Source organism: Staurois parvus, unplaced genomic scaffold (assembly GCF_062004578.1).
Source record: "Staurois parvus isolate SC_StPar_1 unplaced genomic scaffold, SC_StPar_1.0 ptg000175l, whole genome shotgun sequence".
Lineage (NCBI taxonomy): Eukaryota > Metazoa > Chordata > Amphibia > Anura > Ranidae > Staurois > Staurois parvus.
In genome coordinates, this window is record NW_028317971.1 from 14,714,951 (window position 1) to 14,729,065 (window position 14,115).

Consider the following 14,115-nt stretch of genomic DNA (forward strand, 5'->3'; position numbering starts at 1 on the left):
ATAGTTTTCTATAGAGATTGATAAATCTAGCTTTGATGCCCAATTATGCTAATACAAAGCATCAGAGTGATAAGCTAATTGATTTAGTCAATGTATTTAAGATTCAACTTTTCCACCAGATGCTATGACAGAGAATACATTTTATTTGTCTTTGAAAAACAGGGCATACAAAGCATTTCTTATAATTGCTAACTTTTTAGTTCAATAACATTTTCAAGTTTATGGCATACATTAAATATTGTAGTTGCAGCTAGATCTTAGCTACTCAAATCAAATATGAACATCTTTAGCAACAAATAATTGACAGTGACCAATAGATAGTAGCTAGATATTGTAACTTGCCTCTTTAAAAGACTTATGTGAACACGTACAAACGAGATTAAACGTATATGTATGTAAATACACGTAGTAAAAATTTATAACTACACTCATCTCTCTTAAGGTGTCTTCTATAAATAGAGTCTTGAGGAATCTGCCAATAAATATGAACCTCCCATGCCCTTGGGACCCATCTAATCAAGGTGAGCAATATGGTTACATGTCTGTAACTGCAGAAATGTAATGTATTTATGGTACATTTACTGTATCTGTAATGTATAGTATCTGTAATACTATAGTAAAAAGTTTAAACAAATATAATATATTGTCTCAGTAATACCCCAACATTCTGAAACGTATTACCATACAAATACAAAATGTGAAAAGTGAAATACCATACAATAAATAAAAACCCAAAAATTATACAAAAATATATTCTTCACTTCCAGGACTTATTAATAAGGGGTGTGTCTTATGACTAAGTCCTGGCAGTGACGAAAAGTGTCAAGGGAAGTGATGTTGGACACCCAGAGAGGAAGTGGTGGATTGGCCATCTTGGACACTGGAAAACACATGCCAAACACTCCTGGAGTATGCTCGGCTACCCTAGAGGTTTGATGGCATGGGAATAAGGCGATTTTGATATTATTTTAATGTGAGCATATAATAAATTATATTTTTGATAATCCCATATGGAATTACACTATATCCTTTTCATATACCATTCACATATCTGTTGGAGCATGTGTACTATGAGTACTATGGAGTACTTCCATGAGAAGCCATGATGACATCTAGGAGAAGGTTGTTGATGACATCATAAAGAGTGTTACTCAGGCTTGGAAGACATTCGATGGAGCGTGCTGCATACTCCCCCAGCAATATTAAGGCGTGTTTTTTGGTTGTTTTTGGTAAGGGTCTTTATGCCTTACACTCTAGAAGTTTACACTGAATGGTCACTTGGATTATTTTATTCACAGAGTGACGCACAATCACGGTTGCTACACTGTGTTCACTTTTCACTTTTAAGGTAACGTTTGATTTTTTGAAGTTGCACAGTGCATATTGTCTCTTATTGGTATTTATTTATTTATTTATTTAATAAAGTAATGCACTATATGAGTTTCCCTTTTTTGAGGTTCACATTTCCTTTGGGAGCCAATAGGAGGGCTTATTATTAAAGATCCGACAATTTTCTATATTGGAATCAGAAATTGGAATGACTTTTACTTTTGGACACGAGTGACTTATTTATTATTTTCTTTATATATTTTTTATACAATTTTTGGGTTTTTATTTATTGTATGGTGTTTCACTTTTTTTTCACATTTTGTATTTGTATGGTAATATGTTTCAGAATACTGGGGTATTATTGAGGCAATTTACACTTTCAAGGGTGAAAGTTAGACCTTATATGCTAGAGGGTTTCGTTTATATATTTTTTTCTGATTTTTGGTTTTGGATACCGTAGTTCTATATTTATAAATATAATATATTAGACTGCTTTTGGCTTTTCGATCCAAACTTGCACTTCTTGACTAGTTGAAATAATGACCCTCTGCTTTGCTTCTTCTTACGTCAGCTACAGCAACTGAAGCTCATAACTACAACATGTCACAGACCTAAAACCATTCTATGTTAGCCTCACACATATAATAATAATATGGAACACAAATGGAAGGGAGGGGATGTCCAAGACAAAGTTAAAAATGTACCTTCACTGTCCCTCTTCTACCTTTGTGTTTGTGCTTCATGTCACCTTTACCATTCAGCTCTTGTGTTTCTGTTCTTCTTTACAGGCCCCAGTGAGCTCCTATGTTCTGGTCTTCAACTCCACTATTTTGTCTCTACTCTACTTCATTGTCTGAAATCAGCTCTTATGTCTCTGCTCATCTTCCCTGTCTCCATTCAGCTACCCTGTTGATGCTCTCTTTCACAACCAAGCATAGCTGCTGTGCCTTATTATCTTGTTCACTGTTAACATTGATTTCTTCTGTTTCTACATTTCTTTAATGTCCCTTCTGAGCTCCTCTGCCTCTGTTCGCAAATAAACATATGTGTCATCCCCTCCACTTAAAGCAATATTAAACCAAAAAACACTTATTACCAATTCTTAGATGTGTTGGCCGCTTTAGTCTTCTATTATTGTGCTTTCTTTCCTTTATTTTTACCTAGTGATCTGGCCACTAAGTCTGTTGTTTTTCAAAAGAACTATTTCTTTTGCAGATGTAGCAGTTACAGGAATGAGATGAACCATTTAACATTGACAGGGGTGCTTGTAATTACCAGATTTTATTATTTTATGTAAAATCTTTATCCCAACAGGAAAAAAAACTGTTTGCTGTAACCGCTTATAAAGTATTAGCTGGAGTTTAGCTTCAAAATGTTAGTGTACTTAAATCTGCTAGAACATCTGACACTCCCCTGCCCACCCCAGACTAACAATGCTGATGTAAAAAAGATGACCCTGTGCTCTCTTATCCAGAGTGGGGGCATGCTAATACAGGAGGTGTACTGGCTGGGTCACTAGGTAAAACAGAGGGGGAAAAAAGCCTAAAAAAAATCTAATAATTGGTAAGCTAAAATATATAATATTTTTGGTATTGGGTTTAATACCGCTTTAACTTTTGCATTTCTACTCGGCTTCACTGTCCCTACTCAGCTCTTGTATATCTACTCTCATTCACTGTCTTGACTCTTCATCTGTTTTTATACTCCTTAATTATACTCACTTATATCTGTTTATCTGTTCTACTTCACCATTTCTACCTCTCTACATCTCTTCTTTGCTATCTCCACTCCTGTGTCTCCTCTCTCTTTTACTGCCTCCAATCAGCTTTTGAGATTCATTCTCTCATTCACTCTCCCTGCTCAATTTCTGTGTCTCTTCTGCGGTTCACTAAGCCCACTCACCCTCCTTCTTCACTCTTTTTCACTGTTCCCACTCAGTTCTTCAGTTTCATCTCTCATTCACTGTTCCCACATGTTTTATTGAGCATCTTGTGCAGGGTCACTGGATTTGAACTGGACCACTGTGAAAATTCCATATCAAAACTTCTGTGCAAGTAATACCGAGGCTCAGTCTACAGTAGCTCAACCAAGCAACCACCAACGCAACAGGACCATATTCTCAACAGAGCAAACAGATATCCTGGAAAGTGGTAGGATACAATTTCCAAGTTTGATATCTGTTTACATAAAGGTAGAAATCCAAAGAGAGGGGTGCTTTTTTTTTTTTACAAATTACACAATTATAAAATAAAAAATGAAGCAAGCCTATTAACTGAAACAAACCCAATACAAGGCATTAGTTGGAAAACTCTGTAGGTCTCATAACAATTAGAGGTTAATGCCATAACCTAATGATGCTACAAACAATTGTTTTATGTTCTGATTCTATACAGTCTTCTGAAATAATCCAATACCATTTGCAAAAACTTGCAAAATCAAGCTCGTGTTTTCTGTGTTCAACACAGTGCAAAATATTTTTTTGCTTAAGTGTGTGCAGTGCTGCAATGCACAATAAAGGTGTAGAAAGCACAAATAATGTTACATGAGGGGATCACAACACACTCCTTGGGAGACTGTAAAGAGTGTTATTAAACGTTTTATCAACAAATACTGTATGGTCAACTTCACCACTTTTGCATAGAGCTTTTCTAAAAATGAGTGTGGTCTTATAGTCTGAAGGCCCATACACACTATAAGAAAATCTTACGAAAATTCCCATATGAGGAGCAATTATACGATAAACTGATCATTAGTATACAGCTTCTGAGAGCTGATCATGACAGTTCATGCGACAATAAACAAAGGGACAAGCGTGAACATTTTTCTCGTAGGATACCAGATTGTATGATTTTCTTTTAATCAGTACAGTAGTCGTCCGAAAATCACTTCCAAAATTCTATTCTGTTGTACAAGAATTTTCATAACTTGAGTAACTTCTTCATTTTCAATATGGAGACTAGCATGCAAAAAAATGGACGATCAGTCAATCCAATATTCTCATTGTGTGTACTAGGCATTATACCCTAGCTATATTTTTACATTTTTAATAAGTGCAGGAAGAGTAAATGTTTACATTTTCGACACCATTTCGGAAATGTAAATCCACCCCCCTCCCCATCACCCACTGAAAGGGTTAAAGTGGAAATAAACCCTTCTATCCTTTCAGCCAAGGAAGCTGCTAGCCTAGCCGCTGTTTGATCTGCAACTGCACAGATCAACTGCACATGTGATCAGTTATAACACCAGCCATTTGTTGGTTTGACAGTTTGGTTGAGTCCAGGGGCAGACTGACCATTCAGGCACTCAGGCACTGCCCGAGGGCCCGGGGTCAGTAGGGGGCCAGATGAGATGCCCCTGGTACCTTTTATAAGCTTTTTTGGGTGTGGTTTGAGTGTGGGTGAGGACACAGGGGCCACATGATCCCCTATTGCCCGGGGGCCCCATGAGCTGTCAGCCCACCCCTGGTTGAGTCACAAACAAATGCCAGCAATGTAACTGTTTTTTGAAACCATTAAACTGATGGGTTTAGTTCCACTTTAATTGCTTGTTTGGTCGTGGGGTTAGAGGATTAAGAAGAAAAAGCTTACCTTAATCCTTGCCCTAGCAGGTTCCCTCCAGGGTTGCAACTAGTTCTCCATAACTGCTCTATAAGCTGCAACTGTCACTGATCACACTGCAGCCTCCCTTCTGTATCATAGAGGGTTAATGGCCCTGTATGGTACATGATGAAGCCAAGGCTTCATCCACAGACTGGAGCTTCAGGAGGAGCGAGGAATCCAGTAAGTAAAATAGCTTCTTCATTTCTCCCCTAGACATAACAGGCAATTAATCCTTACCGTAATGTAAAGGTAGATTTTATTATTTTCCTGAAGTTGGGTTTTAACTTCACTTTATGTCCCTGTGAAAATGGGACAATAGATTAGAAGAGTAGTCATCACAAAGACAGGAGACAAAGATAAGATAGTAATAATTATCTGACAAAGGCAGACCTAACTATTAATTAACTATTCTATTAATAAAAATTGGGTTTTTTTGTGGTCTGTTTGCTCACTGGAAATATTTCCCATTACCCCCTGTCTCAACAGGAATTTAGGGTAATTCTTTCCAATAAATGCTTTCCATAAATAAAAAAAACAGACAAAGCATCTATTTCTTCCCCACTCTGTCTAAAATTAAAAAAAAAAAAAAGGTTTAGCTGAAGTTAGGCTTTAAAGCCTAACCCGAGCTAAAACATTGTATTTTAGTTTTGGATAGAGCAGGAAAGGAATAGAACCTCTGTCAAGCTGTCCTAGGACCCAGGGGCATATAGGGGAGGGGCAAAAAATATGGGCAGGCAAAAACTGATAGGTAAAGTCAATTAGAGGTTGTCCAAACTGGTCAGATGCAGGGTGGGAAGAGCATAAGACCACCAAGGTGCCCACACTTTGAAGAACTTGAAGTGGGATCATGTAAGATACTAGTCATCTTTTCATTAACTATCAGGGTGGTCAAATTGCTCTTCACTGCTGCAAATGAGACAAGGGGTTTCTTCCAGGTCCTGTGTATGACACGTCTGGCAGCAATTAAAAGGTAGGTTGTTAATTTCTGCTAATATGAGAATAAGCCTTGGATTGGGCAATGTAATAGAGCAAGTTTAGCATTTTTATGCATGGGTACATGAAATAAAGTGTATAGAAGCCCGAAAGCTCTGGACAAAAACCCTACTAAGCTTGCGAAGGAACCATATATGTACAATGTCTCCACATTGGCTGCAGTCCCTAAAGCATTTGTCACTGTATGATGGGTTCAAACCTGCTATTCGGGCCGGAACCCAGTACCATCAAAGAAGAACCTTGTATGCTGCCTCCAGGCTAGCAGTGTTAAAAGAAAATTTTGCTATGGTAGACCAGGCCTTACTCCACTCCCTAGAGTCAATGGAGGTTGCAAAGTCTCATTCCCAACAAGATATATATGAGGAGGATGTGGAAGTGCTGATAGCATTCAGGGAAGAGTATATCACCGAGATGGTGCTCGGTGGGACGGGGGAATGTAAGCAGGTATGCTCAAAAGCCATTTTTTAAAAGTGGTATGTAGAGTTGGATCTTAGAGAGGATACAGTATGGTGGATTTGGGCGTAATGAAAAAATTCTGAGGGGGGTGCCTCATGAGTATTCTGGATTGAAGGCTAGGAGGGGAATGTGAAAGTGCTAGACATGAGAAAGTGAAAGACTTGCGTGAATCCATGGGCTGACCATCAGGAGATTGCTCCTGGGGTTTCAAGCCCTGGTGGGAATAGAGGATTATTCAAGAGTGGGAGAAGGTGTAGAAAAGGGGACATAAGATTGGCCGAGTAGAGGACCAAGTCCCAGAGCCTCAAACCCTGCAGCATTAGAGGACCTAGGGAGGGACGATAGAGTCTGTGAGGAAGCCACAGTAGGGTCTGATTCACAACAAAGTGGGGAACTGCTAGGATTGCATAAAGGAGGTGATAGATTGCAATAAAAGATAATAAATGGTGTGGGGTTAGCTCAGGTGGGGGGGATCACCTTCCCTGGGAAAAAGGTAGACCGCACAGCAGGCTTTCTTAAAAATCTGACTGGTTGTCAGCTTTATTTACAGGTTTGCACAAAGGTCAAAAACAAACAAAACAGTAAAATAAACCCTTGCCATCCAGGCACTAACTAAACATGAAACTTTCCTCTCTCAGAGGTGAAGGGCTTCTCCCTGTCACCAAAACAAAATAACAGCAAACCTTTTCTTGTAGGTATAGTACACACACACAGCTCTCTCAGAATACCTCTCTGAGTCCCAGGCCAAGAGCGACTCCTTGCTCCAGCCCTGCCCTTTTTATATCACCTGTTGGTGGACATCAGTGGAGCCCAAACTCTGGTCCGGAACCACCTCTGCCATTGTGGCCCCAAAAACCCGGAGTGGACTCCACCTTACACCTCACCGTATGATCTCATGCGAGGTGACACATATCGTCCATCCAACACTTTGCCGTTCATACTGTCACAATGGTCATGAAGAGGGTAGAATAGGAAGAGGTCAGCTTAATTCCCAGGTAGTCCAGAGAAGAGACCGCCCAGCGATATGGAAAGCATGACTGAAGATGCGATACTGCTGATAGAGAAATTGAAATATTTAGTGCCTTTTTTTGTGGGGGCTAATCCAAAGGCCTGAAGTGTCAGAAAAGCGGGAGAGAAGGCGCTGCACATTGGGCAGTGTAGTTAAAGGGTTGGTTAAGGTCAGAAGTGCATCATCCACGTATAGGTTCCCTTTGTAATGTTATGCCAGCATACTGATGCCCAGAGATGTTGGGGTAATCTTTGAGCACTATAGCCAAGGGTTTAAGTGCTAGTATGAAAAAAAATAGTGGACAAAGGGCACCTCTTCTTGGTGCCTCCAAAGATAGGGAATGAGGCTGAAGAATGCCCTGTGTATTTAACAACAGCAGATGGAGAAGAGTAAAGAGCCGAAATCCATGTGAGGATCAAAACCACATTGTTCCAAGATGTTATGTAAGTAATCCCATGAAAAGAGACTCAAATGCTTTGTAGATGCCAAGCAAGAAAACAAATCCTGGGACCTTGCGGTGATAAATTAATCAAGTAGATCACCTTAAGAAAATTGGTGGCCAGGAACACAGCCTACTTGAACGCTGTGGACAAGGGAGAGCAGGTACCTGTTAATACAGGTGCCTAAAATTTTCTCAGAGAAACCGTCAGAACCAGAGGCCTTTGAGAGACAGATATATTTAATGGCCTGGGCCACCTTCAGTTCTGAGACGTCGGCGTTAAACACCTTGTGGGCAGCCTTAGTGAGAGGGGGGAGATGAAGAGCTCGGAAAAATTAATCTACCAGGTTGGCAGAGGAGAGTTAGCTGTATAATGATGAGAAAAAGTCAGCAAAAGAGGAAGACATCTTTGCAGGGTCCGAGGTGAGGTTTCCGTTGGAGGTACGTAGGCAAAATGATTTCTGGGAATGCACCACTGTATTCAGTTTTGTTGGGAGAATTGTGCCCAGCTTATTTGCACAAGTGTAATATTTATGTTTGGTCTATCTGAGAGCATTCTTGGCTTTTTCCGAGGTAAGGAGGTCAAGCTCCACAGCAAGCATATTGCAAGCTTTCTTGTTCAAGGCCAAGGGGTGGGGCTTCCAAGCTTCAGTGGAGACCAACAACGAGGTAAATTCTTTTAGTCCCTGTTTCCTCACTCATTTACTGGAAGAGGCTAGTTGAATAAGATGACTGCGAAGGGTGGGCTTCCCAGAGTGAATTTGAAGAGGACACTGAACTGATGTTGTCCGTGAAAAAAGTTTGGATACCAGAATGAATATTGAGACACATGTCTTGAGATGTGAGAAAGACGATAGGGTCATGGTCAGACCACGAAGAGGCTAGGATATAAATGGTACAAAGACGTGAATAATCCTGCAGAAATTGTTATGGGGATTGGAATAATAGGTGAAGTCCCGACCGTTGGGGTGGAGCTACCTCCAAGCCTGTACCAAGCCATGGGACTGTAAAAGAATCCGCATTTGGACTTCCAGATTAGGATCATATGATGGAGCTGCACCAGAGGTCTATCGTCTGTCCACCAATGAGTCCAAAGCAACAAAATAATCCCCCATGAGAATCAGTACACCTTTGCTGTGTTGGGAAACCACCTTAAAGAGGTAGAAGAACCTATTCTGGAAACAGCTGGGAGCAAGCTAAGTAACCATGGTGACTTCATGGCCATTGAAGGTTCCCTGATATTAAATATATCTTCCAGTGGGATCAGTGATTTCCAGGAGCAGGAGAATAACAGATTGCAATGGAATGCTATCAGCACCCCCTGGTTTTTCTCAGGAGCTGAGGCTAAATAAAAAGTGGGATAATGAGGAGAGAGGTACTTCGGGGAGGAAGAGGAGGAAAACCTCTTGTAGACATACAATATCAGTCTGACTGGATTTGAGATGGTGGAATACTTTTGACCATTTAACTGGAGAGGTGAACTCATGTACATTTTGGTGAAAAGATCTTTAGGGCATTATTAACCAGGGCGAGGTGGAAAAGGTGGGCTGAAGTGGTTAGGAGTGAGGGCCGCCAAGGCAGAGAAACACAGTCATAGAAGGAGGGACAGAAGCCTATGATATTGTTGGGGGAGGGGGAGAAAAAAAAAAGCTTAACAGTAAACACAGAAAAAATTTAGCACAAGGCACATAACACTCCAAGAGTGAAGCACATCCCAAAAATAGGATGTAGTAGGTGGGGGAGCTCTACCGCCAGACACATGGCTGCTCTAGGTGGCTTAAGCCTAAAATTACCAGGAAGGGGAGCAGGAAATCACCAACAAAGCGGTCTGGGGATGCACAGTGACCTCCAAGGTGACCCGCAGAGGGACAGCCTGGTCGCTTAAAGTCAACAGATCTAGGAAAAGGGTTACGGCATCATCAGGTCCTAATGAAATATTTCTACAAAAAAGAGAAAATATATCAATACTAACAAATTACAGAACATAAGTAACCCCAGTTACTGGGCAGAAGGCAGAATATGGATCTGCAGGGTTCCGGCCCCCAGTCTCCCTGCCAAAAAAAATTAAGACAGCAGCTACAAATCCTGTATACAAAAGAAAGCAAAAAGAGGGCGCACTGGCCTAGTGCATTATTGTAAAGAATATTTATTTAAAAGGATAAAAAGTAGGTGTCATACTCACAATAGCCAGTTGGAAGTCCAGGGTTCCATTGTTTTGGATTTATATGCTAGATGGATTGGACACCACTGATTATTGTGATGTGCCTTTGTTTTATATGTCCATTGTGAGTATAATACCTACTTTTTATCCTTTTAAATAAATATTCTTTACGATAATGCACTAGGCCGGTGCGCCCTTTTTTTGCTTTCTTTTGTATCCAGTGAGTTTGGACTACATCGGTCCGTTAAGGGCAGCAAGGAGTGCATAGTCCAGGATATCTGAACTGTTACCATAGTCTCTGCTGAGTCCATCCCCTGCGCAGGAGTTTAGAGTTTTCTGTGCTACAAATCCTGTAGCTGCTGACCTTTATTACTAGGGCAGTTACCTGTCTACGGATCCTGCGGTGTCCTCACCTGGAGCTGATTATTTAATCAGCTGTCCGGTGCTGGTGTCACCATCTTGACTAAGGGAAGCATACTGCGCATGCACGAAGCGCGCTGAGCTGTGTGAATGGGCCTAAGTCCTCTGGGACCTGTGAAGTATCCCAGAGGGCTGCAGGGTGGGGTGAACTTCTGGTTCCGTGTGCTACAGCGAACTGAGCCAGAAGTGGGAGCGGGTACCTGTCCAAATCAGTTACCCGCTCCCCCCCCCCCCACAAGATGCCAAATGTGGCAGTGGAGGGAGGGAGGAGGCAGATAAGCGGAGCTTCCACTTTTGGGTGGAACACCACTTTAAAGACATAGAGCAATGATCACGCCACCCAGGCCTGCTGAAAAGGGCCTGCGTGAAGTCAGTAATATAAAGACATGCAAGGCAAATTACATAAAATTCGAACAACAATAACCAGAGGGCTCCCTGGGCAATTCGATGGAAGATCCCACTAGGCTATCAACAGCTAAATTGTTAGCTGTATATTAGGGTTTTGCTCGGGGGTCCAAGGAAAAGATGTGTGTGGTATCAACGCAGTGTCAGGGTAACACAGCTAGATATAAAGCAAAAGTTCTTAGTTGTAGTTGATTGGCTGCAGGAAAGGGAGATAATATAAGTGAATAATAGGAAGCATGACAATTTTCTAAGAGGGTATTTCCCTACGTTTGCAGAAATTTCCCCTTACTTCCTGTTGTGTGTTCAGGAAAGAAGTGAATCTCCCCAATAGGGCACAGATAGCAAAAAAAAAATGACAGAATTTTTAACCAATCTCCTTTGTACCTTGTACTGCTGGGCAGACTCTCCTTTGTTTCCATTTTCAGAGTTTCTACGAGTTCAGTATCCCGATATCGCCACCAGAGAGAAACTTGCAACAAGCACTGAACTTCCTGAGGTTACCATAAGAGTGCGTACATTTAAGTAGATGTAAACTGTAACTGAATGACATTTCGTTTGCCAACACATGGTATATCATTGCCATTTTTTTTTAGATAAAATACTTGTTTCACCATTGTTTCATCCTTTGATGCATTCCAGTCTTGTAAATCTGCTGTGTCCTCTTTGTCACAAATTCCTGTCTACATGCATGCACTTGGATGATTGATGGCTGATGGTCACAACAGTTGATCATACCATACCAAGTGTTCTTGCCTCCACCATGGTCATATTGTGAAAACTATCAGGGCTATGGCTTAGCCGTGGACATTTTTAGTGGCAGCAGGGATAGCTGAACGTTTTGATATAAGATTTGTGTAGGTGGGCTTGAAAATAAGGGAGTGGTGGCAGTTTTGAAATCATGTCCTGATTTTTCAGCTCACACTCTAGCTTTTGTCACTGTGCTGCCTGCTCACACACCTGGGTTCCTATGGCAACTCACTCTACAGCAAGGGCAGAGAAGAGCGGATAAAAACAAACTGCTCCAACTTGCTCACTTCACTGGTGGTTGCCATCTTCAAACGGTTGTAGTTTAAAAATTATAAATCCTACACCGAAGAGTTTTATATTGTGAGAATCACAAGACCCAGACCTACATTTCGATGCACTGTATGTCTCTGAAATATTAAAAATTAAGGCACAGTCACAGTTTAGAAATTGCCCTTCAAATATGAGGTGGCTAGAGTGGAGTTTCAATGAATGTCAATGGGCGGCATGAGTTGCAAACAAATTGTCATATTGTGAAAACTATCAGGACTATGGCTGAGCCTAGAACATTTTTAGTGGCAGCAGGGATAGCTGAACATTTTGATATAAGATTTGTGTAGGTGGGCTTGAAAATGAGGGAGTGATGGCAGTTTAGAAATCATGCCCTAATTTTTCAGCTCACACTCTAGCTTTTGTCAGCTCCAACTCTAGTTTTGAATATTCCGCTATTCATTCCTATGGGACCAATTTCACCACAAAAACGCCGATATTTCGTTAACCATTCGGCGAAATGTTCCACAAAATAATAGCACACCAATCGGGAACAATCCGCACGTTTCGGTATATTACTGTCTATGCAGTGTAAAAACTGTGGGAGGAGTTAGGGTGGTAAATTTGGCTATAATAATAATAAGAATATATACTGTATGTGAGATAACAGTAAGTGGTCTTGCCATGCAAGAACACTTAATAAAGATGGAGCCTGCAGGTGTTTGCAAGTGATTTGGCATGAGGGAGGAAGGAGAGGTTCGAGTGAAGAATGACACCAAGGACTTTGGCTTGCGGGGTGGGAGTGATAGTGGTGTTGGTGGTGGTGATGGATAGGCTGGGGGGGGGTGTGGGCAGGGGGAAAGACGAGGAGTTCGGTTTTGGAGAGGTTAAGCTTGAGGAAATGGAGCGACATCCAGTCTGAGATGTCGTTTAGGAGGTGAGTGATGCGGGCGGAGACAGTGGGGGTGAGGAGAGGGGTGGAGAGGTAAATTTGGGTGTCGTCAGCATAGAGGTGATAATTGAAGCCATGGGAGTGTATGAGTGTGCCCAGGGAGGAGGTGTAGATGGAGAAGAGAAGGGGTCCAAGGACAGAGCCTTGAGGGACCCCAACAGAGAGGGGGAGGGAGGGGAAGGTGGCGCCATTGTAGGTGATGCTGCAGGAGCGTCAGGATAGGTAGGATGAGAACCAGGAGAGAGCGGTATCTCTGATGCCAAGGGAGAGTAGTTTATTAAGGAGGAGGGGGTGGTCGACTGTGTCGAAGGCCGCAGAGAGGTCCAGGAGAAGGAGGACAGAGTAGTCGCCCTTGGCTTTGGGGTTTAGTAGGTCGTTAGTGATTTTGAGGAGGGCAGTTTCGGTGGAGTGTAGGGGACGGAAGCCGGACTGTAATGGGTCAAGGAGGTTATTGTCAATAAGGTGGGCGCTTAGGCGATCATAGACTATGCGCTCAAGGAGCTTGGAGGTGAGTGGCAGCAGGGAGATGGGTCTGAGGTTGTTGGGGTCCGCGGGATCCAGGGAGGGCTTTTTGAGGATGGGGGTGATATGTGCGTGCTTTAGGGGGGAGGGGAATGCGCCAGTAGAGAGGGAGGGATTGAAGATGTGGGTGAGGGAGCGGATGAGGGAAGAGGGGGGTGACCGGAGGAGTTGAGAGGGGATAGGGTCCAGGGGGCAGGTAGTGAGGCGGGCTTCTGAGAGGACCTTGACGACTTCCTCAGTAGTGACAGGGCTGAGGGAGTGCAGTGCAGGGGGGGTTACGGTGGGCGGGGCCTCGGGAGAGGTGGAGGGCAGTGCGGTTGTGAGGGCAGAGGAGGGGGGAGAAGAAGGGGTGACGGGGGTGGGGAGGCTAGGTGGGGAGGTAGATTGCGAGTTGACAATGTCCTTGCGGATAGCGTCAATCTTGTTATGGAAATGGGTGGCAATCTCGTGGGCGGTGAGTGAGGTACTGAGTGAAGGAGGGGGGGGAGAGAGCAGGGAGTTGAAGGTGGAGAAGAGTCGGCGAGGGCAGGAGGAGAGGGTGTTGATTAGGTTAACAAAGTAGGCCTGCTTGGCGGCGTGGAGGGAGGAGGTGTAGGTGAGAAATGCAGATTTGTAGAGGGAGAATGTATGAGGGGACCTGGTTTTGTGCCACAGTCTCTCCAGTGCGCGACTGCGACGTTTGAGGCGTTTAGTGCTGTCATTCTGCCATGGTTGAAGCGGCCTGGGTTTGATGATGCGTGTGGTTAGGGGTGCCAGAGAGTCTAGGGCAGCTGACAGTGAGTCGTTGTACAAGGTGGTGGCTATGTCAGGACATGA

The 14,115-nt window shown here is 42.7% G+C and overlaps 1 protein-coding gene across 1 annotated transcript in view; it reads left to right on the forward strand.

Moving 5' to 3' along the window:
* The window catches only part of PAX4 (paired box 4), a 93,519-nt gene that overhangs the window by 41,427 nt on the left and 37,977 nt on the right, over positions 1 to 14,115 (forward strand). The window contains exons 4-6 of the mRNA XM_089677002.1: positions 443 to 521; positions 3,327 to 3,479; positions 11,237 to 11,319. Coding sequence (XP_089533128.1) covers positions 443 to 521; positions 3,327 to 3,479; positions 11,237 to 11,319 — 315 coding nt within the window. The remainder of the gene's footprint in view (positions 1 to 442; positions 522 to 3,326; positions 3,480 to 11,236; positions 11,320 to 14,115) is intronic.